Source organism: Pinus tabuliformis, chromosome Q, assembly GCF_031772625.1.
Source record: "Pinus tabuliformis cultivar Carrire ecotype Pingquan chromosome Q, CPIR1, whole genome shotgun sequence".
Taxonomy (NCBI): domain Eukaryota; kingdom Viridiplantae; phylum Streptophyta; class Pinopsida; order Pinales; family Pinaceae; genus Pinus; species Pinus tabuliformis.
The window spans coordinates 87,705,047-87,732,781 of record NC_142296.1 but is presented as its reverse complement, the minus strand read 5'-3'; the positions used below and the strand labels follow the sequence as shown (position 1 = coordinate 87,732,781).

The window sequence follows — 27,735 nt, the reverse complement described above, 5'->3', positions numbered from 1 at the left end:
GAGGGGAGGAGTGGGGGTAAGTGAGAGTGCTTCTTCAACATCGGCTTCCACATTCACAGTGCCCAACTCCCGAACTACCTCATCATTTTTTGTTCCTATAACCACACTTGGTGCACAACCTTTTGTTAGGTTGACACTTGATAAGGAAGAAGTTGACGGCCTGGCGAGTAGGTTTTTTCTATGGAATGACATTCCTTTCAACATTGCCAAGAACAATCCATTCTACCGGCCTATGTGTTGTTGCTATTGTTGGCCTGGGGTACAAATCCTCTTCCTATGATGAGTTGAGAGGGCCTATTCTTAAAAATGAAAAGGTCCATTGCATTACTAGATTAGAGGAGTTTAAGGCATCATGGGAACATTGGATGCACAATGATGTTGGATGGTTGGATTGATTAGTAGGGTAGGATCCTTATTAACTTCTTGGTTAGTTGTCCCGAGGGGGCAATGTTTATAAAATTTGTTGATGTATTTGCACATATCAAAGATGAACACGTATTATGTGAGTTGTTGGACATCTTCATTTAGGGGAAGGGTCTACATAATGTTGTCCAATTCATAATAGGAAATGCTGCAAATTATTTTGTTGCTGGTGGGTTGGTTATGGAGAGGTATCCTAACTTGTTTTGGACACCTTGTGCCGAACATTGTATTGACTTGATGTTAAGAGGATATTGGGAAGATTTCTTTTGTGAGGGATATTGTTGAATCATCCAAGAGTATAACAAAATTTATATATAATCATGCATTTGTGCTTAGCTTGATGAGAAGATTCACTAATAACAAGGAGTTGGTGCGTCATTTCGTTACACAGTTTGCCACTAGTTTCATATCTCTTCAATCTATGTTGAATTCTATATGGGATATGAAAACCCTGTTTCATTCACCAGAGTGACATGCTTTATCTTTTAGCTACAAAAATATAGGGAGTGGCCATATGCAGACTAATTTCATATTAGGAGAGCTTTCGGGCAGGAGTGGAGGAGGTTGTGCCATTTTCAAACCTTTGGTAAAGGTTCTTTGATTGGTTGATGGAGATAAGCCCGCAATGGACTACTTGCATGAGGCCATGGATAGGGCCAAAGAAGCCATCCATGCCTATTATGAAAATAAAGGGGATGAGGGGTTTGAGAAACAATAGTTGATATGGAGAGTGATTGATGAGCGATGGAATAATACCCTCCATTGCCCCATTCATACTGTAGGGATCTACCTCAACCACACATTTTCTTCCTCTTGTTGTTTCAGATTTAATGTTGAGGTGATGGATGGAATCCTCACTTGTGTTGAGAGGATGGTGCCATCTGAGCACACATGTGAAGAGATTTCTAGAGAAATGGAGATATATATGTTGGCAGGTGGCACATTTAGCTTTAGCATGGCTATTAAGGATAGAAAGACCAAAATGCCAAGTAAGCTTCAGTTTGTTTCAAATTTCATGGTCTCTTCATAATTTGCTTCAAGTCTTAAATTTCATTGTATTTTCTTATGTTTCTCATATTTGTTTTAACTTTTAGATACCTGGTTGACAAGCTATGGTGGTGGAGTACCCAATCTCCAAAAGCTTGCCATTCAAGTGCTCAAGCAAACATGTAGTTCCTCTAGATGCGCGCACAACTGGAGTGTATTTGAAAATATACACACCTAGAAGCGCAAGAGGTTAAAAAATTTCAAATTTAAATTTTGAATTCATTATAAATTAATTTATTATTTTTAATATTAAATCTTATAATTATTAATTTGAAATTTATGACCCTCATACAGATTGGAGTCCCAATGCCTTAATGACATAGTTTACATCTACTACAATCTCTGAATGTGGGTGAGGCAACTTCAGAAAACCCTTGATGTGGATGCCATTTCATTGGATTAGATTGACACCACTGCTGCATGGAGTGTTGAGATCAAGAAGCTTGTCATGGAATCGGTCCTTGATTGGTTAGAGGAGGAGGCACTAGAGGAGGTAGCAACCGCGAGGGAGAGAGATGTAGAGGAGGAGGAGGAGGTGGAGGAGGAGCAACAGGAGGAGGAGGTGAAATCACTTAGCATGATCAACAATAGAGGACATCAAAGGCTACATCATATTTCTTCCTCTAGAGGATATCAGAGTCCAATTCCAGCCCCACTATCTTCTTCCTCTAGAGGAAAAGCCATTACCTTTTCTTGTAAAAAGGGTAGAGGAATTCACTAGTTTAAGTTAACTAATCTGATTGTAGATGACTCATGATGATGCGATACATCTATTATAATTTTTTTAGATATTCTGACTCTTAAGGCTGGGCTGTGGTGTTGTCATTCATGCCAACATCAAGCCTTGAATGCTTTTAATATTCGTCTAAGGAAGCATTGATTAGAAGCTCCATTGATCAAGAAACCCTGGAATGATGAGGAGCTCTTGCGGTGTGGCCATGATGCGTCACGTTTGATGAGGAATTTGGTTGTGAGGATCAATAAATTGGCAGACAAGTCCATCTTCACTTGATTCTCGTCATCGTGTCGATTCCAACAGTAGGTGGCACGCTCCATAACTCCTCACGGTTGAGGAGATATGCCTCGTTAAAGTTGGAGCACCATTTTGTGGTCAAGAAGCCCCAAAGAAGATGTTGCAAGCAACCTATAGATTGGTTTATTTGTGGCATTTTTGTTTCAAAAATTAAATTAAATTAATGATGGGCTTGCCCTAGTCAATTTCGCTTGCAAAAGAAGACATGGTCAAGGCCAAAATAATTATGAATTGAAAGTGAGTCGGCCTACAAAAGCAAATTGAATTTTGGCTCCAAAAATAATTCAAATTAGTTTATGAAAGGGTTGGCTCCATAACCTCTTGAATAGGTCGGCCTGCCCCTCTAGAAATATCTTCGGCCTCTATAAATAGTGCTTGTCTGCCCCCCAATTGAACCATCTTGCATACACTTGATTTGATAGATCTCTGTGGTTTTATGAGGCCTGGTATAGTCACACACATCTGGAGTTTAGACCAAATTTTTTGAGCTTAAAGATTGATCTTTATGGTATTTGTTTTCACTGAACAGAGGCTGTTATAGAGACGTCTATGCACAAGCCTGAGGCAATTTCACTTTTTTTTTTTTGAGGCCATCCGAGCCTTTCTGAGGTCAATTGAGGCTGAATCCTAACAATTTTTGAGGTATCCTTTTATGTAAAACAATGTTGCGCGAATTGTATTCGTATAAGACTCGTTTAGCTATTGACTCGGCGACCCGTATAAGTCTAGCTATTGACTCGACGACCTGTATAAGACTTGTCTAGTTATTGACTTGGCAACCTTTATAAGACTCGGGAACAACCGGTATGAGAGTTGTATAAGCATTTTCTTCCCTTTATTTTCCCTTTCCCTCCACCTGATCTCAAAAAGTAAATAAATAAAAAAAAAGAAATTTGAGGGTCTTGACGGGGCCTTATGTGGGTCTTCACGAGTTTAATGCAATTCTTATGCGGGTAGATGAGTTTAATATGGGTCAACGTGGGTACGGGTAAGAAGCACAGGTTCTATGCGAGTGACCCGTTTCACTATAAGACCCGTCAAGACCAGTGGGTCTTGATGGGTCTTATAATGGTGGTGGTTCATGGATGTAGAATATTCGATGGCTTCAACAGTCCCTTTTCTGAGGACAGTCGCTGTGATTCTGAGGCCTATCTCTGCGGGCTAATTTTGGACTTGTTGCAGACCTTTTTGAGGCTCAGGTTTAGGGTTTACTGAGGCCAGATCTATGGACCTGTTTCACACCTTTTGGAGGATTTTGGTGGCTTATCTCAGCATACCTTCTGTGGCTATCCGAGCTGTCTTTTATGGATCAGTAGGCAATAATTTTTTGAGGCATGTTTGAAGCACATCCTTGAGGCCTATTCAATCCTTCTTTTGGCAAGATCCGAGACCATCCTGAGGCAAAGTTTGCGCTGGACCTGTGGAAATTCGGACCAGGCTTAAAAGGAGTTCCTTTGGTCAAAATTCTCCATTACCTTGGGGAGGTTTCTTTGCTGGCTCATCTCCTCTGAAGCAGATGTTTTTCGGCCTCATTTAAGCCCTATTTCTGAGGTATAAATCTGGGCTCCTTGAGGCCCCATCGGTGACTGATACTTGCACTACCTGAGGCTGATCTGTGGTATTTTTTCTGAGTATCTCTGTGGCTGGAACTGAATCACTCTAAGGGCTGATCCATGACAGTTTGAAGACCAGACCTCTGGTGTATTGGAGGCTTGTCTTTTCTGAGGCTAGTACTAGACCAAACATGTAACTATTCTGAGGCTGAGTCTCAGTTAGATCTAAGGTTTGCTTCTATGACTTAATTTGTTTCTTGCTGAGATGTTCCCAAGATATACTTCAGCTTTGCTCAAAATTGTATAGAAGGTTATATGAAGGACCGTTTGAAGGGTTGTTCTTCTCCTGTTCTGAGACATCTTCTGACTTTGCTTGCACTGATTAGGATCTGAATAAGACCACAATAAAAATCTGATCCTAAAACACTAAATCAAAGGCAAAGCATAGTCAGTACCTCTATTGGCAAATTCAAGGTACAGAAGTCATTGACTAAATCAGAAGTGAGATGGCAAGAATCTGAGCTAAAGAGAGGTAGATTCAAAGTCTGGTTAGATATCAATTCAAGAAGCGATCATATGAAGCATATGAGTAGATAGTTTGGTCCTGAGAGCATCCGAGGCATCAGGTATGATCTGTTATGATTTGAAAGCCGTAAGAGTTTGTACTAGAACCATTAAGAGACAGTTCTGAAGTTGAAGGTCTGATAAAGTTTGGCTAAGCATACATCAGTTAACGGTCAATTGAGAAGACCGTTGAATCATGTATCTATGATACTATAGTATTATGTAAGGTTTATGTCACTATTTGTTGATGCAAGATGCCATATGAACATATTGCATATGCTATTGAGGATAGAGCTCAGTGTGACTATGGTTGAACCAGAGTCTGCAATAACAGAATATGCCCTTGAGGTCTAAGAAAATATGCTACTAGGGTTTCATCTCACATTGAGCAAAAGATCTGATTGATGAGCAGAGAGGGATATGGTTGACAGTAAGCCTGGTGCTGATAGGTTTTGCCAGTGTATTGATGCGGAGAAAGGTTTTGTTTAGCTAGACAGTAAGCATGTGTTTGAGAGTGTCGTTTTATGTCGTTCAGGAGCAGAGGCTGATCAGAGTGATGTATATAAGCTAATACACTGATGCTGGGATTATGTCGGTCTATATGTCTTGAGGGTATACTGTCTCCAGGGTTTGCATTGTGCAGTTGGTATATTGCAGCAGAACAGCAGTCATTGTTGACTATGAAAGGATTGTTGCTAGGGTTTGAAGAGCATGATGAAAGTATCAGGGATTGTTGAGCAGTGCTAGGATTTCACAAGTATTGTATTGCAGAGACCAAGATTGGTTATGGACTGTTGGGCAAAAGCAGAGGCAGTGAAATTGCAGAGGTATATTGGTAGCAGTGACAGTACAATGATGACAGTGACCTAGCATAGTGGCAAATAATCTATCTTATCTTAAGGGTAGTGCAAGGTGGAGATTGGAGTCTCCTTCAGGTTGGAGTCTGAGAACACTTCAGGGTGGCAGGTTGGAGCATGTGCATGGTGTTGGAGCATCCTTTCAGTTGGAGTTCATAAAGCTAGGGTGTTGGAGTGTCCTTCTAGTTGGAGCTGGCAAATTAGGGTTTTGAAGCATATTTTCAGTTGGAGATAATAAATCAGGGGGTTGGAGCCTCCTTCCAGTTGCTGTTGGAGAACCTTGGAAGTTGGAGCTTCCTATTGATGTAATCTTTAAAGACCTATATTTAAAGCATTTGGTGGTTTTTCTCCCAAAAGGGTGTCCACCTAAAAATATCGTGTCTACTGTCTTTGATATTGTGCATTGTTGAATGGCATTGTTGATTTATGTTTTGATCTAATGCCAATGTTAATTAATGCTATGAAGATTAAAAATTAACTAATTGAAATGAAATTCTGATTCACCCCCTCTCACTATTTCCAACATGAGTCAGGACTCAGGATTCTGGACATGATTCATTGTTGATATGTGATGGAGCACTAGATTTCTTATACATCTTATCTATTAGTTTTCTTTCATATTTGTGTGGCAATGCATTTATCTGTATGTTGTGGATACTTTCGATGCCAAAAAATTGTAAAAAAGAATATTTTTGTTAGTTATTTTTTAATAATTATGCCGACTTTTTCCCGATTTTTACAATTTTTTTTCAAACTCTTGCCGATTTATTCCTGATGCCAACTTTTTCAACATTGATCTGAAAATGAGGTGATCCTATGACTCTGACCTCTGTAGATGGCAAAGCTGGCATATCCTATTTCGACGAGAATAGAGGTGTTTGATCTTTCAGTGATACAATGTCTTATTACATAGTAAGAGGTGGACTATGTTATGTAACTCCTGAATAGTAAATACTTTACTGTTTATTTCTTAATATTCATTAAGTTATGGTTAAATCACTTTATTAAACAAACTCTACCTTAGTTATTAGTCATGATTTTACTACATGGAAAAATTACAGCTATGTGATAGCTATGACCATTATTATCTAACAGGGACAAATTATTAAGCCATGGGGATGACTGAATCCCGTTTCCAGTTTTTTATTATTATTTAATTTTATTATCTGCAATGGACAGCTATATCAAATATTTTTTCTGCTGTTTGAATATGTACTCATGATTTACAAACTTAAATAATGCAGCAATAGGGTCGGTAAAATGAGTTGTTGGTCAGAAAATAGTGCAAACTTTTGATTGTTATATGCATAAGGCTTATCTGTGTTAATGTATTTTAGCAACATTTGAAAATATGCTCATATGTAATGTTCCCTCATTCAGGGTACTTACATTTTATTAGTGTGCTAGTAATTTTTAGGGAAGTAGCTATGAGTTATTCAAAATCCACCTATGATATCTACTATTCTAGCCCTTGAGCTAAATATTCATATTTACTTACAGGTCGGTGCATATCTGCTTGGAGAGTATAGTCATCTCTTAGCCAGAAGACCTGGTTGCAGCCCAAAGGAAATATTTGCTATCATTCATGACAAACTCCCAACTGTGTCGTAAGTTTGTTTGTTTTTTTGAGATGGTTTATTATTTCCGTCTTCTTATTTTCCTGCTAACTGTAAAGCAACTAAAATATAATATATGTTTGCCCTCTGAATTCATGACAAACTCCCAACTGTTTCGTAAGTTTGTTGGTTTTTTGATATGGTTTATTGTTTTCATCTTCTTATTTTCCTGGTAGTAGTCAAAGCAAATAAGATATAATTTATGTTTGCCCTCCGAATACTTATAATTTTGGGTGCAGAATCCCTACTGTTGCAATTCTTCTTTCAACATATGCAAAGATACTGATGCACACACAACCTCCAGATCCAGAACTGAAAGAACATGTCTGGGCAGTTTTCAGCAAGTAAGACTAACTTTGTTTTGGGCCTTACTTTCTTTTCAACTTTCGTTTGTTTCCGTTGTATCATGTTGCAGAGGCCCATTTTATTGGTAAATCAATTATATCAGGTTTTTTCATGTCTCCCAAAATTTAAGCTATTTGTTTGCAGCACAAGAGTTAACAAACATGTAATCTTAATGGGTGTACAGGTATGAAAGCTATATTGATGTAGAAATACAACAGCGAGCAGTGGAATATTTTGCTCTAAGTCAGAAAGGACCAGTCCTGATGGACATATTGGCTGAAATGCCCAAATTTCCTGAACGCCAGGTATGATGGAGATTGGAAAACATTTTGATCTGTGGTGTTAACTTGTATGCTCTATATCCATCATTAAAAAGGCTTTAGGGGGTCTATTTCTTGATCTATTAGATTGCCCTCTATCAAAATGGGGCTCCAGTTGAACTTGCTATTGAAGTTTATCACATTTTTGTCAGTCTGCATTATTGAGGAGAGCAGAAGATACAGAGGGTGATGCAGCTGAGCTCAGTGCTACAAAATTGAGATTGCAGCAGCAAATGTCAAATGCACTGGTTGTTTCAGATCAGCGGCCTGCTAATGGATCTCTACCTACTGGAAAGATAAAGATGCCTGTAGCATCTCATACTATGGTAAGGAATTTGACATGACCATTAATTCTTCGTGATAATGCATACCTTGACACTCAAGCAGTAACCATTTTTTGGGATTTGTAATGGAACTATAACTATATCACTAAGGTATACTGGTGTGTTCTCATATTTTTATCTCTACAGGAAATTGCTGTAGTAGAGCCAGAAATCCAGCAGGCTAATGGGGTCATTTCGAAGCCGGATTCTCTAACTGCACCACCACCAGCAGCTGACCTCCTAGGCGATCTTCTGGGTACACTTGCTATTGAAGCTCCTCCCGGTCCAGTCGATTCAACTCAAGCTAGTTCTGTTTTGGTAAATGAAGGTCCAACTGGGCCTTCGGATTTATCACTTGTAATTCTTGGTGAAGAGTCTACTTCAGTCCAGGTATTTATGGTTTTGATAGTGCAGATTTGTGAGGCATAGTTCTAACTTCTATAGGACAGTTATCCTTGTGACACAACTTATATTCTAAACTATCAATTATCTCTTTCTGTAGTTTGGTATATTGCATCCCTTTGCCTTGATAGGTTACAACTCACGAGTAATGAAAGAAACTTGTCATACTTGTTTTGATGCAAATGTACTATTATGGTTTATTTTGGATATGAAGATCACATTCTGCTATTTTGGATATAAAGATCACATTTCCAGGTAGAGTATGGTGTAAAGTAGAGTCTGGATGATTACTGTATTTTGAAAATCAAGTGTTTACTGTTTGGTTAATTAGAAATAGGACAAGGGAGAAAACGCTGGACAGAGTGGCTTATTAAAAGTGAAAACCATATTGTACATGCTCTTGTTAATTTATAGTGTACACGCAAAGCAGACAATAAGAAAGACTGTATGAAACATTAATTTTATGAATGATGCAGCAATAATGCATTACATTCTCTCATATACATCATCTCAGGGTACAAATTGTGATATTTCAAATTTGTAATGCCCTCAGGAAGCTAATGTCCCATGAATATATGACATGCTGGACATGCGACATGCAGAGCTAGGAGGGCATGTCTCATTTCTCATCGCTCTCAGCATAGCATACTGTGGGTACTTTGGCTTTTTGCTTTACATAAACTGTTGCTGGTGTACCTGAAATCAGGGTACTGTAACCAAAATCTAGGCATGTCTCTGAATTGGGGCAGGGTATTTTTGGGTACTTCTGGGTACAACCATGCCCATACTGAGTAACGAAATCCTGCCCCCAGATGTGTACCCCTGTAACAGAAACTTTTATTTATTTTAAAATATTATTAAAGACTATAATAGGCAACCCACCAAATCCCTGGTGCAAGTCCTTGTTAGAGATCTTGTTGTTTATGATTATATACTAAAAAGCAGTGTTGCGAAAATCATTATTGGGAAAAATTGGAAAAAATCGTAAAAATCGGGAAATAATCGTGAAAAAAATCGTAAAATACAAAAATATTCATTTTTTTTCAATTTTTTTTAATATCTAAAGCATCTACAACATAAAATAAATACATTGACACATAAATATGATAAAAGAACTAACATATAAGATGTGTAATATCATTTCTAGTGCTACATCACACATAACAATGAATCATTGTCCTGAATAGTAAGTCCTGACTCCTGAGTCCCAACTCAGCCTCAAAATATCAACAAAAAATATAATAATGTATCTCATATCATGAGTCATAATGTCATATACAATGAAATGAACAAAATAACTAAAGTCTAATACTACTTATTTTCTCTGGCCCTCTTGCGAGAAAATGCAATCGCTTTCCCTTTCCCTCTAGATGTAGATGCCGATGGAGTTGGTAGTGGACTCTGCTGTACTCTAGAACCTGAAGAAGTAGGAGCTAGAGGAGGTAGACCACGTCCTCTACTAGTGGCAGGGGTAGCCCGCGTAGGTGGTGTCACCTCCTCCTCCTCCCCCCCCTCTACGTCTTCCACTACCTCCTGCTCTAACCAATCATCGACAGACTCCATGAGAGGCCTCTCGACTTCAACCCTCCATGCAACAATGGTGTCAATCCCATCCAATGAGATGGCCTCCATATCAGGTATCCTCTCAAGTTGCCTCACCCACAATCGAAGATTGTAGTAGACGTACACCATGTCATTAAGTCGCTGGGACTCCAACCTGTACAAAGATCATAAAATAATAATTATAAAAAAATATTGTTTAATGAATTCAAAAAGTTAATTGGAAATTTGCACTATTTTAAGTTTTAAGTTTAACATGTTGCGTTTCTTGTTGTGTATTTTTTCAAATACACTCCAGTTGCGCTTGCATTCTGAGGAGCTACATGTTTGGCCGAGGATTCGAATGGAAAGCTTTTGCAGATGGGGTACCCTGGCAACATAGATTCTCCACCATGCATCTAAAACAAAATTACAAATAGAATTTTAAATAAACATAAGAAAAAAATGAAATTTGAAAGTTGAAGCAAAGTATGAAGTTATGAACTTGAAGAGAATGAAATTTGAAACAAACTAAAAAATACTTGGCATTTTAGTTGTCCTATCAGTCACAACCATCTCAAAGCCAAATGTGCCACCTGCCATCTTATATATCTCCATTTCTTTGGAGATTTCTACACGTTCTGCTGGAGATCGCACCATCCTTTGAACACAGGTTAAGAATCCATCCATGATCTCAACATCAAATACGAACCCACATGGGAAAAAAAATGTGGGGTTCAGGTAGATCCCTGCAGACGATGGAGTGTGTTGTTCCATCGTTCATCAGTCACTTCTCATATGAGGAATTGTTTCTGAAACCCTTCATCTCCCTTATCATCATAGTAGGCCCGAATGGATTCTTTGGCCCTGTCCATGGCCTTATACAAATAGCCCATTGCGGGCTTCTCACCATCAACTAATCGAAGAACATTTACCAATGGTTCAGTAACGATGCACACCTTCTGCACTCCCGCTCAGAAGTCTTCCTGGTATGAAACTAATCTGCATATGGCCTCTCCCTCTGATTTGCGGCTCATTGTCAAAGCATGCCACTCCTCTGAAAGAAACATTCTCTTCACATCCCACATCGAATTCAAGAGGGATTGAAGCGATATGAAATTGGTGGCAAACTGTGTAATGGCAGGACGCACCAACTCCTTGTTGTTGGTGAATTTTTTCATCAAGCTAAGCACAAATGTATGATTATATATAAATTTTGTAATGCTTTTTGATGAGACAACAATATCTTTGACAAAAGAAATTTTTCCTATGTCCTCCAACATCAAATTAATACAATGTGCAGCGCAAGGTGTCCAAAATAAAGTAGGATGCCTCTCCATAAGAATTTTGCCAGCAACAACATAATCTGCAGCATTGTCCATTACTTGGACAACATGTTTTGCACCCACCTCCAAAATAAACACATCTAGCAAATCACATAAAGTTTTTGCATCATTGGCATGTGAAGATGCATCAACATATTTCATAAACATTGTCCCCTTGGGACAATTAACCAAGAAGTTTATAAGGGTTCTCCCTTTTTGGTCGGTCCAACCATCTGACATCACAGTGCATCCAGTTTGTGCCTATGATGGCATAAACTCCTCCAACCTTTTCATCTTGAAGAATGCGGCCTCTAAAGTCATCGTAAGAAGGGATTTTGTACCCTGGGCCAACAATTGCAATAACATCAACAACAGGCTGGAAAAATGGATTATTGGAATGCTAAAAGGAATATCACTCCAAAGGAGAAACTTGCTCAACAACTTGTCAGCTTGTTCTTTCTCAGTTTTTTTAAGCATTGAAGTGATAGATGGTTGTGAACCAGGCGTGGTTCTAGGAACAAAAAATGATGTGGTAGCTACAGGGTTGGTTGTAGACATTGATGCTGAAGTAGAACCAGTGCCATTTCCATATTCACCTGAGCTTAACACCCTCCCTGCTAGTTGTTTTTTCACTTCTGCTTTGACTACTCTCTCTTGCTCTAATTCTTTCAATGATCTCATGGCTCTTCGGATGATTTCCGCATTTGTATTTTCGCAAGGCCCTACATCATGTTCAGGGATTTTTACAAGGTGATACTTCAATCTATAAACCCTCCCTGACATATGCTGCCCACACAACTTGCAAGACAAGTTGAATCTATCAAACCCTCCATTAGGTTCACCAAATTCCCACAGAGGGTCCAATTTCCTTGGCATGTTTGTAACTTGGTTGAACTCTTGAGTTTTAATGTAAGATGAAGTTTGAACTTTGAAGTTGAACCTACGACACAATAAGAATTGCAAGTTACAAAAATAAAAAAAAAATTACATACATGACATGATGACACAACACATTGAATTTTTGACAATTTAACAAACAAAAAAACCTCAATTCAATCCAAAATGAACTCTCTCCACTCTATGCAACAAAAATGAAAAAAAAACACTATCAAATCCACTAAAAAATCTTTGATAAACAATGGGTTATAGAAACCCAAGCAAAACAAGAAAAAAATCAAAACAAAATGGCCAAATTTGGTTCCCATACCTGGAAACCACAGTTTGCCGGAGAAATTTGCTCCAAAGATGAAGTTCTCTTGCTAAATCTCCAAGCTTCCTCATCCTCTGCCCTAGTAGACGCCTTCCAGGGTTCCTCTCCTTCTAAACTCTCAATCCACGCTACTGTCTGTTCAAAATGACAGAATAAAATCATGTTTTCCATTTAAAAAATGTGCTGTCCGCAACCCCCATGATAACTTCCGATCAAATTGCGATAACTTCGAAATTATCGCGATTTTTTCACCGATTTTTTGGAAAAATACCGCGTAGTAATCAGGCGATAATATTAGCATTTTAAAAACTCGCAATTTTTTATTGTTATCGCAATAATATCATGATTTTCGCAACACTGCTAAGAAGGATGCTACTTGCTAGTCTTTGGGGGAATTTATATTTGTGGATGGCATACATAATGGCTGATATTTTCCTCAGACTATGCCTTGTGATACCTTGTTGCTGAATACTGTAATGCCAAGGCCTACAATATGGTAGATTTTTAGTGATACTATAATTTATTTTTCTCCTATCTTGAACATTTCTTAGTGACAAGATGCCCCCAGATTCCCTTTTCCAAAATTGTATAACACAAAACCATATCTCCACTGTCTTGTGCTATTCCAAAATTCCACACTTCAGCTGCACTTTTAAGGTTGGCATACATGCTTTTAAAATATATATTGTACATTATTCTTATACCAGATTAGCTAACTGGATTGGAAACAACTCAGGATAAGGTATAGCATGAGAACTGTGAACTGAAGACGGTCAGAGATATCATGTTTAAAAATTACCTTTCATATCTATAGTTCGGGAATTCAGTGATTAATAATATGCCCTTTCCAAATGTGGCAGTACACAATTGCATATGGATTAATTTAAAGAAATGACAAAAATATTGATAGTCAAACTACTGAGGTCCTATATCCAGATAGTCTTGAATGTAGATCAATAACAATAGTGGCGCTTCCTTTTGGCTTTGTCATAAGAATCTCGTGTATTCATTCATTTGAAATGTCGAAACATTTTCTGCCTAATTAGTTTTGAAATCATTACATATGCATATATGGAAAGTGGCATGCTGTATCTTCATTCTGCTATTAGAGTACTGCAGCATAAAAAATGGTATAAGTTCTTACCCATGAATATCTGTCTAATGCAGCCAATTGGGAGCATTACTGAGCGTTTTCAAGGTTTATGCCTAAAAGATAGCGGTGTCCTCTATGAAGACCCCTTTATTCAGGTATTACATCTGATACATGCTCCTCTGTTTCCTGTAATAGATGTTCCAGCAAACTTGTTGCATCGTGGGATTCCTACATAAAATATAAATACAGACAATTTTATCTGAAATTTTCAATATTCATTTTTATTAGTATGCTGCTATTTAAGTTTGGAACTCAGGCTGAAAAGGCAATAGATCATCTACAATTGCCTTTGCTGTTGGTCTAAATTGAAAATTGCCATGAAATTATTTACTTGGAACAATGTTACATTTATCGTTATTGGGAATTTATTGCCAGTGGTCCAAAATTTAAATTATCGTCTATATTGGAAATTATTAGGTAACTTGAAAAAAATACAATATATATTATATATATTTTTTTCAATTTTTAACTTTTAAAGCAACACCAACATTAAACAAACATATCACAACATAAATATGAAAATAAAATTGATATAGAAGATGCATAATATGTCAAGTGGTACATCAGATATCGATACTGAAACATGGTATTTGTCCTGAGTCCTGACTCCTGAGTCCTAATATCTGACAGGATGATACAAAGTCACATGAAAACATCAATAAATGAATCTCATGCATGAATCATGGCAATGAAAATAGCAGATCTCCTGTTGTTTGCTTCATGGAAAATGGTCTCAACATGCTCAACAATGTTATAAGAACTCGACCAAAAGATTGGTCAGCCAAAAAATATGTACAATATTCAAGTTTTGAAAAGAAAATTCATGTGCATTCTATGAATCCAAACCATTATACACAAATATGCAATGTTTCTTGTGTATATAAGTAGAAATTGCACCGAGAGGTGCAAATGAACTCCGATAGGTGTGGGGGGAATGTGGAAGGAAACTATCTCCTTGTGCGACATGTCAGGCTACATCATCGATGTCACCTTATGGGGTGCGCAATGCCACACTGAAGGGAAAGAACTTTCTAACCTCCAAACCTCAGGAACCACTCTAGTCCTTGCAATCAAAGGGGGTAGTGTCAAGGGAGATGTTTTATTATGTGGAAGGTGAGTGAACGATGGTAATAGTGATGTGGTTTGGGTGGTGCAAGTGTCTGACTTGCATTTAAGTGCTTACCATCGAGAGTGATCAGAGGACTTTAAGAAATTGTTAGCCCAAAGATGAAACACATAGATAAACAATAGTGAGGTAAGCAAACACACACGAGGACTTACACAGGGGTTCTTCCAAGTTTTGTACTCTAACATACATTTGCACATTAGGAAATTTGATCCATTAACACTTAATAGATCCATAATTAAAATAAATATATAATACATATTGTATTATAAGAAAATATCTCCCCTATAATAAACTTGGGCAGTAAAGTACTTTTCAGTATGATAAAATAATTATTTTAAAAAATAAATACTATATGAACGATAATTTTGAAACTCAATGCATAAAAAACCTAATCAACTACTTTATTTAACTTTAAAGTATACGTTGATCGAAAGAGCATTTGGAGAGCATATTAATAAAGAGCATGGAGAGTGTATTATGGGCAGCATATTATATTTTGGAGAGCATGTTTTTCCATTACACCTTAAAGGGTATCGAACCATGGATACCTTTCATTATCATAAATCATTATTTAAAGGCATATGCAGGCCACATCAATGTCATAGTGAATATTGGTAATACATGTAAAGAGGAAATGGCCCCAACCACATTGAAGGTTGGTTCTCTGAAAGATGCTACAAAATGTGTATCTAAAATGGATCAAGTTGAACGTTGTCTGTGGCTCTTGAGGAATTTTTAATTAATTATGAAGATAGTTTTCCAAGGATAGTGCCAACTCATGGTGCTTCTTTTCAAGGAAGACCATATATCATTGGGGTTAGCACTGCATCAAGGAAACAATCGACACCTTAGCACACAAAAATATGCTAGGCAATTTCTCAAAGAAGATTATTTGACATATTTAGCAATGTTTGCATTTCAAATTCGTTTCATAGATTATTGAACATTGAATTCCCTCCCTGTTCGGATCACTCAACCCCTGCTTGTTGTCTATGATCAAATCATTTGAATTGCTGCGAGCTCTGTTCAATGGAGATTGACTGCATGCTTGATTGTAGTTAGAAGGACCTAGGCCAATTGTTTGGTGCTTGAACTCATGAAATGTCAAATGGAGGCGTCATGTTCTTATGCTCAATGGGTTGCCGCAACTCGACGCCTGCAAAGAATCGACCGAGTGCAGAGTGCGAACATTATGGTGCCAACTTATGGTAAGACCTTATCTCCATGGTAAATGTCTGTAAACAAATCACCTTGAAATATCCAAACCAAAACAAATATTTCATTTCACAAATAGGTAAATCTTGTTTAGTGAAAGGAATCGTTGGGACGGAAAGCAAAGACAAATTCAATCTGCATTGCTACTTTTTTGGGTACATTGATTGTTAGGACCCTCACATCCCGATGTGCCTTTAGGCGTTTCATTGAGGCCTGGTTTATGAGCTTCGAAATAAAGAGTGTAGCAGGGAGAAACAAAGGTGCGAGCAGAAGGCCAAGAAGAATCAATGCATGTAGCTTTCCAGACGAGGATGAGAGCAGCTAAAAGTCCAGGAGCAACAAATACACACCCATGACTATGGCGAATCCGTAGGACATTACCGGTAAGAATGGTCTCTGTAGCGAGAGTAGGCAGACCGTGGCAGGAACCTTGACGTTGAAGAGAAGGAAAAGGGATTTGGTGGGGGGAGCTATTGCAGTTTGGATGGAGGTGTAAACTGCCACGCTCAACCCCACGTAACTGGTGGAGAGCCCCAATGCGAAGCAACAACATGTGAGACAGACGACGAATTCTCCAGGGGGTGAATTGTCCACGCGTCAAATTTTAACAGAGAGGAGGAAGAAAAATAAATATGTAGGATTGGTTGGGATGAATAATGTTTGCCCAACCAACTCCATAGAGAAAACTCCTTTCGGTGTAACAAGTAAGGATACATATAACCAAAATAAAACACCAAGTGCATTCCATCTTTGAATAAGAATACATCAAAGAAAGAGTGCTCCAAGTGCCCCCTAGAGTAAAACATAAATAAATCATGCTACATAAATTAGCTACATAACATTAAAATCATTGCGTATATTGGGATCCCCCTTATCAATGTCACTCTCTAAGCATTAAAATAAGATAGAAAAAGCCTAACCAGCCTAATCAGTGAAGGGTACATTGCCAGGTCATGGTACTTTTTTTCAGTGAAGACCATATATCGTTGGGGTTAGCATTGCATCAAGGAAACAATTGACACCTAAGCACCAATGTTTTAAAACTCCGACTCCGACTTTGACTCGGCTGAGGGTCGACTCCGACTCGGTATCGACTCGACCGGCTCGATTTCAATGACTCGGTCGTTGTAAAAAATACATTAAATATTTATTTTTATAAAAACACATAATTTTAAAGATTTTCATTCATGTTTCCAAACACACAGCATTAGAATATAGATAGAAGACAACGTATGATCAAAGTAGGCTCATGAATATATCCATTATATCAAAATGGCACCTAGTGCACTGTCCAATACATACATGATGATGATATAGAGATCAAAACAAAAACACATAACCAAGGAGGCTAGAAATGGCCTCAACAACAAAAGTCTGTGACCAGTACTACTGGCTACTGCTAGAGTTGCCAACATCATCTGGCTCAGTGTTACTTGGGAGTGGGAGCGAAAGTGGGGAGCGGGAGCGAATCCCATAGGAGTTCGACAACCAATGTCACTAACATCAAAGTACATAGAGGGATTGGTGCTCTTGATTAAATACGAGTTGCATACCCTAATACATGACAAAATTCAATGGAAACATTGCAATGCCCCAATGCTGAAATCCTGAAAAACTGATAAGTCTGCTGGATTTTGAATGAAATCTAAAATTCTACTTTCTCCATATGAAATCCAATGAGGTCGGAACCACTCTCAAACATCCCGAGTCATTTCATGGTAATGTTAAAAATTTAAGTAAAAGTCCTTTTACTTTAAGAATTTAATATTACCATGAATAGCATATCAATACTAGGGATTAGAGTCAGACAGGGAAGCCTAGGGAGTCCCCCACACTCAGAAAAAAAAAGCGGTTTTTTGGGGTTCACTGGCTGCTGTCCGTAACTCGTCCGGGTTGACACAGACTCGGCCGAGCCGGTCGAGTTGTGTAACAACTCAGCCGACACGGTATTAACCCGGCCAGCCGAACCGGTTCAATGGCCGGGTCAAATTTTTTTTTACCGACTCGGATCAACTCGGCCGAGTCTGTTTAGAGCCGGCCGCGTTTAAAAACACTGCTAAGCACACAAAAATATGCTAAGCAATTTTTCAAAGAATATTATTCGACATATTTGTCAATGTTTGCATTTTGAATTCGTTTCATAGATTACTGAACGTCGAATTACCTCCTTGTTCGAATCGCTCAACCCTGGCATATTGTCTACGATCAAATCAGTTGAATCGCTGCGAGCCCTGTTCAATGGAGATTGGTTGCATGCTTGACTGTATCCATAAGGACCTACGCCAATTGTTTGGTGCTTGAGCTCATGAAATGTCAAATGGAGGTGTCATGTTCTTATGCGCAATGGGTCGCCACAACTCGACGCTTGCAAAGAACCAACTGAGTGCAGAGTGCGAACACTGTGGTGCCAACTTATGGTAAGACCTTATCTCCCTAGTAAACGACTGTAAACAAATCACCTTCAAATGTCCAAACCAAAATAAATATTTCATTTCACAAATAGGTAAATCTTGTTTGGTGAAAGGAATCGTGGGACGGAAAGCAGAGACAAATTCAATCTGCATTGCTACTTTTTCAGGTACATTGATTGTTAGGACCCTCACATCCCGACATGGTTGCAGGTGTTTCATCGAGGCCTGGTTTCTGAGCTTTGAAATAAAGGGCGTAGTAGGGAGAGACAAAGGTGCGAGCAAAAGGCCAAGAAAAATCAATGCATGTAGCTTGCTAGACAAGGAAGAGAGCGGCTAAAAGTCCAGGAGCAACAAATACACACCCGTGATTATGGCGACTCTGTCGGACATTACCGGTAAGAATGGCCTCTGTAGCGAGAGTAGGCACACTGTGGCAGGAACCTCGACGTTGAAGGGCAGGAAAAGGGATTTGATGGGGGGAGCTATTGCGGTTTGAATGGAGGTGTAAATCGCCGCACTCAACCCCACGTCATTGGTGGAGAGCCCCAACGCAAAGCAACGACGACTTCTCCAGGTGGTGAATTTTCCACGCGTCAAATTTTAACAGAGAGGAGGAAGAAAATAGAGATCTAGGATTGGCTGGGATGAACAATGTTTGCCCAACCAACTCCATAGAGAAAACGCCTTTCGGCGTAACAAGTATGGATGAATATAACCAAAATAAAACACCAAGTGCATTCCATCTTTGAATCAGAATACATCAAAGAAAGATCGCTCTAAGTGGCCCCTAGAGTAAAAAATAAATAAATCATGCTACATAAATTAACTACATAACACCAAAATCATTGCGTATATTGGGATCCCCCTTACCAATATCATTCTCCAAGCATCAAAATAAGATAGAAAAAGCTTAACCAGCCTAATCAGTGATTTGGCTTGAGTGAAGGGTACATTTTTACTAGGGTCATGAAGGAGGGGTTCAATCAATGCCCACCAACATTGCGGTACATAGAGGGCTTGGTGCTCTTGCTTAAATGTCAGTTTTCATACCCTCATACATCACAGAATCCAGTAGAAACATTGCAATCCTGCCAATCCTGAAATGCTGAAACTTTTAAGTATGCTAAATTTTGAATGGCATCTAAAATTGTACTTTCTCTATATGAAATCCAATGAGGTTTGAACCACTCCCAAACATCCTGAAACAATTAATGGTAATATTAATATTCTAAGTAACTTTTACTTCAAGAATTTAATACTCCATTAACTACTAGGGTATGTATCTCATTGAAATGGATGTAGGGAAATGAAAACAACAGATTTTGCCTTGTTTACTTGATAGAAAATAGTCATGGTATCCTTGGAGTTCAAACCCCTAACTCGCTGTTAAAAGATTGAGAGCTAAATGACTAAGAAATTGGTTATCAAATATCAAGTGATAATGACAAAGACAGGGCAATAATTTCCAAAATATCGCCATAATTGTCTAAATTATCATGATAAATTGAAATTATAGCAATAATTTCAAAAGGGAAAATTATCGTAAAGACAGGGCAATAATTTCCAAACTATCGCCATAATTGTCTAAATTATCATGATAAATTGAAATTATAGCAATAATTTCAAAAGGGAAAGTTATCGTGATATATACTGGTGATATTATCACTATAGTTTTGATAATATCGTGATAAGTGCAACACTGATTTGGAAGGCCTAGTTGTATTTGTCATAGTCAGTCTCTTTGAGATACAGTAGTTCTGTTATTTTGAGTTGAAATCCCATTTCTGAAGAGAAAAATATATTAATGCAAGTAGCAGAAATGAATGGTAAAATTGTGTGACTGGTCAAAATGTTTATGCATCACCACTTCATCTTTCTCTTATGAATAGAGCATATCATTTGTTGATGAATTCTGATCAGTCAAATACTTTAGTCATTGGGCTTTGCTTTGACTACAGAAAAGAAAAGGTTCACTAAATTCAAATTACAGTAGAATGTGGTTTCATAGTTACCGGGACAACTTTTGATCCAGGGGAACGTGATATAAACATGTCTTCAAGAGCATTTACAAATTTACCTGGACATTTGAATCCTCTACTGTTTCAAATAGGACTGGAGATATCTGTATCGGGATACCATGTGTGGTGGTAGGTTTTTCATGAGTTCCTGTAGAAAAAGGAGCATCTGTATGGCACTAGGTGGCAATCTTGACTGTCCTTGGTTGAGACAGAAACTAAACCTCACAAAAACTGTGGGTCTAAAAATCTAACAGTGTGGAACCTGCACTTGCACACAAGAAGCTTCTAAAGAATGTTCCAATAGGTCGATAGCATGACAGGCTTTTGATAAGGGAATTCTTTTGAACTAGATTGTCCCCGACTGTAATGGACCACGAAATTTGTATTCAGGAATAACTGGATTGTTGTTTTCTATATCCCATGTTTCTTCCAATCAGTAATCAAGTGTGATTTGAGACTGGCTCTTTATAGAGTCATAGCCATCATATTAATGGGGAATGAGGTCATGAACAAGGGATATCCTATTGTGGCTTATTAAGCATGGATTTGGTGATTTACCTTCTTGCCTATTATAGTGGCCAAGCAATTGTGACTGTTGAAATTCATCTCTCATCTGCATCTGAGCCGGGAGCCTTTGTTTCATCCAAGCTAGTGGTTATAACTTGGAAAATATAGTAACTGTCATCTTTCTCTTCTTTTGTGTCAGTTTGCTACTTTGTTTCATCCAAGCTACTGTTATAACTTGGAAAATATAATAATTGTCATCTTTCTCTTCTTTTGTCTCAGTTTGCTACTTTGCTGACGGTCTCGTTTCAGGCCAAGAAAAGACCATCGAAAATCTTCTTCTGCAATATTCCATTAATGAAGATATGCTTGGTTTTAGTGATGAAATTGAGTTTGCATGGGTAATGTAGGCGGGTGAAACATCTTTTATAGTTTACATCTGTGTATTTTACATTTTTGCTCAAAAGAGCAAAAAAGGGTTATGAAATATAAATGTAGATGTTGCTGTTTGAAAATTCTTCTAAAGCATGATTGATGCGTTTAAGGTGATATGCAGCAAATGTAGAAGTTTGTGAAGCTTCCAAGTTATCTCTGAATCTCTGTTCAATCTCACATAAGAATCTGACTATCAATTTTTCTGTGAATTTCTGGTTAAAGCACATGAACTGACATGAAATCCTGATAAGTCACTTATCTGATATCATATTCCATGGCCATGAGTTTTGATTTGACTCGTTCTTAATGTCTTACTGAATATGTTCTTAAAGGTATGCAATGGGTACATTTCTATTTGCTGTAGCCTGGTTTGATTTAACATTATGAATTTATTTAAAATTTAGACATAGATGTTACCTTTGCTTGTGTTTTCTACAGAATTTGTTATTATAGATCCAGGTTTTCAGATTTGTGTATCTCATAGGAACATAGTCAGAATGCGACTGCAGCTGACTTGTTGAAAATGGGTCTTTTTATTACTGTAAATCATGTATACATATTCTTATTTGTATATGGCTTTCATTCTCTGCATGCAATTGTTGATTGAAATGCCTATTGTGTACAGATAGGTTTAAAGGCTGAATGGCGAGCTCATCATGGACGTCTTGTCCTCTTCTTGGGCAACAAGAATACTTCAACACTATCTTATGTTCAAGCTGTCATTTTGCCGCCTGCACATTTAAAAATGCAGCTTTCACATGTTCCTGATACAATTCCTCCGAGAGCTCAGGTAGGCACAACCATGTTGAGATGTTGTAGATGTTACATTGATTTGTTCTCTTATAAACAAATTTAATGAGTACCAGAAGCTGCTTGGTCTTTTCGACAATAAATTTTAGTTTCCTTGGTTTTGAAGATCTTTGAGGTTTTGTCTATAATAATCTAAACCCTCTTATATTGCTGGTGCAGGTGCAGTGTCCACTTGAAGTTGTGAATCTACGAGCTAGCAGAGATGTGGCAGTTCTAGACTTCTCCTATAAAAATAACGCTATTCCAGTATGACAAACTCTCTCATTTGTAAATCTTTTAATATAGTATGTATCTGATCTTGCACAAGGAATTTTGGGAATGTGGCACAACTTCTTTTTCTTTGTTGCAGGTAAATGTCAAGCTACGGTTGCCTGTCGTCTTCAACAAATTTCTACAACCTATATCTATGTCTGTTGATGACTTTTTCCCTCAATGGAGAGCACTTGCTGGCCCACCAATGAAGCTGCAAGAAGTGGTAGGTATCTTCAATATATGTGGGGGATACAGTTCTATGGAAATTCACCTTTTTAAAATAAGCAGTCTGTGTGTCTATGTTGCATGAGCTAAAATTAAGGAAATATATTGTTTGGAATACTTTGGATCATATTTTTCCAAATATATAGGTGTACCGTGTACCAAATGCTTCTTAAAATTTCTTGTCTTAATGACTTTGCGATTATACACTCTAGTAGTCCATAATGGCTTGTAAGAATAGTTGGTATGGTGTTCAGTAAAGCTGCCAAATGTTTCTGGCTATTCTTGTTTTAAGTCCATTTATCTCACACAAAGTTTTCTAGTGCTGATTTGAGGCTGTGCTGTCATTTCACAGTCTTCTAGTGCTGATTTGAAGCTGTACTGGATCTAGCAGTTTATGTTGATGATCTCTAACTTGAAGAATTGATTATTTTAAATACAGGTCAGAGGTGTGAAGCCTCTGTCAATTTCTGAAATGGCAAATCTATTCAACAGCCTTCGGATAACTGTTTCTCCAGGACTTGTGAGTATGGTTCTCTGTATGTATTTTCACAATATCTTGTTTCTCTTTGGTAGATTGACTGCGTATATTCTCTTGCAGGATCCCAATCCTAACAATTTAGTTGCAAGTACCACATTTTATTCTGAGGCTCCAAGAGCCACACTTTGCTTGGTACACCTAAGTTCGCAGTACAACTATTTTTATTTTTCATTTCTCTAGTTTTCCCAAGAAATACTGTTCTTATGCCATGTTTTTTGATGCACCAGCTTAGAGTTGAAACAGACCCATCTGACAGAACACAATTGCGGATGACTGTTGCATCATCTGATCCCATCACGACATTTGAGTAAGCTATCTGTCAATGATATTTGATGATATATCTTTTGACCAATGTTGATCCATGCAAGAATCTTAAAATGCACTTACCTGGTATTTTATTTTGCATTCAATTATAGGTTTAAGGAATTTATTAAGGAGCAGCTTGTCAACATTCCTACAGCTCCTCCTGCAACTCGCGTAGCTCCATCACTACCTCCACCAGCTGCAGTACCATCTGTTATTACAGATCCTGCAGATGTTCTTGCTGGTTTAATTTAGAATGCATTTCATCTCAATGGGTATGGTCTATTTGTTATCTCTGAGTATACCAATTATGGTTTACAGATCCTGCAGCTGTTCTCTCTGGTTAATTTAGATTGCATTTCATCTCATCAGTGGATATGGGCTAATTGTTCTCTCCGATATTCCAAGTATATATGAGCTCTTTGAGTGGCCTCATGTCAGTGGTGTGCTGTCTAATTTCAAAGTCTTGAATTTTGAACGGCTACCTAGGAGAAAATTGGTGCAATGCAAGTGCTCGCGGAGAAGATTAAGAGCATAGTGAATTTTAACAGAATCAGGAGTGATATTTCGAATCCATTCAGTTCTACTGAGATGCATTTGGGGTGAGTTATCAGAGCTTCTTCGTTCAGTATCACATCCTTGTCTCGAATCATTAGCCATGTGAGTATTTTTTTATTTGTAATTCTCAGCACAGGTTCCTGTGGGGACCTTCTGTATTTTGAAGTTTGAGAAGTAGGCTATGCAAGGTTATGAGTGACCATCATTGTAATAGTTTGTCATTTCCAATTAGTTCAATATTTATTCAATAAAATCAGGAGGACCAAATGAATCATTTGGTAAGAACTAGTAGTTGATGTTCAACTTTGCAACTAATTTTGTATTTTTAAAATTTCTTGTTTTCTTGTTTATATATCCGTGGGTGTGTGTGCCATACATGGAAGAATTTAATTTGCAACCCCTTCTGAGAAAGAAAGTTAAAACAGAACCAAATGAATTGTTTGGTAAATAATAGCTGATAAAGTCATTCAACCATCTTTATGGTTTAAGGAAATCTATCTATTCTCTCAACATACAATTCAGCATTTTTTATAGACCTATATCATTATATGAATGTCTTTAATCTGCACTGGCTATGAGGAAACTTGCCTACCAATTACTTGCGTCTAACATCACAAGGGAAAGTAAAGGAAAGGTGCATGCATGTTTAAAATGAAGAAATAATAAAATATGAAGGTTCTTATTTATCTGTTTCCGTACTGCGAAGCAAAGTAGTGAGCCTAGTGCGGATGTGGAAGGTACAGGTCAGAAGCCTTCTCGTTGATGCATAGGATACTAAAGTACTGATGGCTTGCAAATCAATAATTATGTGAAATTGGTAAATTTTTGCCAAGAAATACGTCTATAATGTATATAATCCTTTAATTAAAGTATTATTAAGAAGTGAGGAATTGGTAGCATGCTTATTATAATCTATTGCTCATGTTTATGTTTGTTAATATGCACTGTTTCTTGGCTACAAAATTACCACTTGATTTTTAATCTCCCCGAGTATTCCACGTACTTGTTCATCTTTTATGCATGTACACTCGGATAATATAGATTCAAATTAGCATGCATATTAGATCCTCATAATGAGAAAAAAGCTTGAGTGGAGAAAATTACCTGCGGGATACTCTCTTATCCAAGCTTGTCAAGAATTACCCATGTTGAAGTGCTCTGTTTTTCCTATTACCTATAGCATAGAAGGTTCTTTATATGATAGTCGCAGTAATAGCAATCGGAAAGGGGCTGGAGTTGGCTTTTTTATAAATAGTCCAATTCTTATTGGTGAGAAATTTAATCATATTTCAGATATAAATGTGTACGAGGGCCAAGATTTAGGCTAATACGATTTAATAGAATAGCTGGCATGCATTCAAATTGCAAAGGTATCTAGAAGTAAATGTAATGAAGAGCTGGAACTAAATCTGTCATTAAAAAGCACCAAAGGACCAGACTGACCTTATTCACGAGAATTCTATCTGGCGAGTCTGAAGAGAATTGAAGAGTTTGGGCACAATACTAGCAATCCAATCATATATTCACACAGGAAATAATAAAGAGGCATGTGAATATAATAAGAGTTGTGCTAGAATTGTACACAAGTTGTACACTCATTTGTATTATTGTTGTTGATGATGATGATTAATGTCCACTTAACAGAGTAGAGAGAGTGACTGTTTACACATGTTCAGTATACTAAATCTCATCAGAAAGGCAATAAAAACTTTCACCAAAATCAGAATTACTGGATTTGCCTTAGAGCACCCACATCTGCATTCTATTCTCTCCCCAAGAGTCTTGAAATATTGGTTTTGTAATGGATTTTTATTTAATCTTTTGTATTTTGTATTGGATCTGTTTTCTGAAGTTGGATCCAGTTTTGGGATAAGTGGATCCTGTTAAGAAACATAACTGTCGAAGATTTACCCTCTAGCTGCATGTTTTGAACAATTTTTACCATTTGCAGGGACAGTCAGCACACAATTTACATAATAATTATGTGCTAACTTCATCGAAATTTGAGTGATTTGTTAACACGTTCCCTGGTTGAGCACTTTAAAGTTTAAAGTTAGTTTTGGACTAGTGATAATCCTGTTTATATCAACGCTGTATTTTAGTATTTTTGTACATTGAATTGCATTTAATGGTCTCTCTTCTAGAGCTGTAGCTGTCATCTGAAAGGTTAAAGTTAACATTCAATACGTTGTTCTATATTTAATGAGTCTGTATCCAGCCATCACCACTCTTGCATTGGCATAGTTTCATACATTTTTCTACTACCTGTAAGTTTTCTCTCGTGAAATTAGAGGGATTGATTTTATTTCATAGCTCATACTATTTGGGTGTTATAGCCTGAATATTTTGATGATGCTATATGCTTGCAGTTGCAGCCATTATATATTTTAGAAAACTTGGTGGCTTTGTCTCATTCTTCAGTTGACAATATGAGTATGAAAGCTAAATAATTGATTTTCTTGAATTCATATTTTATTTCATTTTTTATTGTAAAAATTTAATTCTAAAATATATTTCTAAAAGAAATAGGGGTTAGGGCTTTGATTCACTGATTTCTAATTTCTGAACGAGTGTGAAATTGGCACCAGATTTTTCTGTGAATTCCAATTGCAACGGTGATTTGTGTAATTTCTTCGTAATTCTTCAAATGGCACGGGCGGCATTGGTGGAAAATACCAGAGAAGGTGCTAGAAAATAAATAAGTAATTGTATCCCGTGTATTCAAATTTCAACACTCTGCCCCTATCAAATAATATATGATTTGTATGAGCAACCATTAAATTCCAAATTCTATTTTGTAATACGAATGAATAGCTTCAAATTTCAACACCTAAGTTATCTGAAATGACATGATTTGTGCGAGTAACTGTAAAAAACAATTATATTTTTCTTTATTTTCAGAAGATAACATTTCAGAAGATGTTGACAATGATGCACTCTTGATATGAACAGCTTTTAATATAACATGGGCATGCATTTAACATTTTAGAAGATGTTGACAACGATGCACTCTTTTTCAGACATACGATCTTTAGGATGTCAATAATCTTAATATGCCAGTAATTTTGTTGAAAATTTAACATGAAAGTGTTAAAATGAATTGTCAACAATTGTTTGACAAAGGTGGTTAATGAAGTACATGCATCAGAAGGCCTTGCCAATTTAGATGTTGGCGTTGGGGTGCATCTCTTACCCTAGTAACATCTCTCACTTTGGTACTACAATTGCTTGAATGTGCCATCTTTTATTACTCTGGTCTCTTTGTGATTGTATTTGTGAAGCCTTCATTTCAAGCTTATTGAAGATACAGATATATCCGTGGAAAATAATTTTCAGCAATAATGTGTTTGTGACGCTTTTCTAGTTGCAAGTTTATTGAAATGTATCCATTGAAGATATTGTTTTTTGATAATTTGACTGCTATCACACACTTTCAGAGACATGCGTACATAACAATATTATAGATTTATTTTTACATTATTAAAGTTCATATAAGCTTTATTGACATTATTCAATAAATTAAGTACGAGACATTGTGTAATAAAATTTCGAAACAATGTAACAATGATTTGTTCATCTGATGCTTTGGTTGATGTTCTTGTTTATGCTGCAAGAGTAGGATCATTT

General features: G+C 37.3%; 1 protein-coding gene across 1 annotated transcript in view; it reads left to right on the top strand.

The window, feature by feature from the left end:
* Positions 1 to 24,460, top strand: part of LOC149218380 (AP-2 complex subunit alpha-1-like) — a 185,884-nt gene extending 161,424 nt beyond the window's left edge. Inside the window, exons 15-27 of the mRNA XM_089383930.1 lie at positions 6,978 to 7,084; positions 7,333 to 7,437; positions 7,623 to 7,743; positions 7,911 to 8,084; positions 8,229 to 8,471; positions 13,725 to 13,805; positions 22,048 to 22,212; positions 22,392 to 22,478; positions 22,582 to 22,707; positions 23,149 to 23,229; positions 23,308 to 23,379; positions 23,475 to 23,554; positions 23,664 to 24,460. Of these exons, the coding sequence (XP_089240056.1) occupies positions 6,978 to 7,084; positions 7,333 to 7,437; positions 7,623 to 7,743; positions 7,911 to 8,084; positions 8,229 to 8,471; positions 13,725 to 13,805; positions 22,048 to 22,212; positions 22,392 to 22,478; positions 22,582 to 22,707; positions 23,149 to 23,229; positions 23,308 to 23,379; positions 23,475 to 23,554; positions 23,664 to 23,805 (1,584 nt within the window). The 3' untranslated portion in view covers positions 23,806 to 24,460. The remainder of the gene's footprint in view (positions 1 to 6,977; positions 7,085 to 7,332; positions 7,438 to 7,622; positions 7,744 to 7,910; positions 8,085 to 8,228; positions 8,472 to 13,724; positions 13,806 to 22,047; positions 22,213 to 22,391; positions 22,479 to 22,581; positions 22,708 to 23,148; positions 23,230 to 23,307; positions 23,380 to 23,474; positions 23,555 to 23,663) is intronic.
* Positions 24,461 to 27,735: the final 3,275 nt, after the last annotated feature.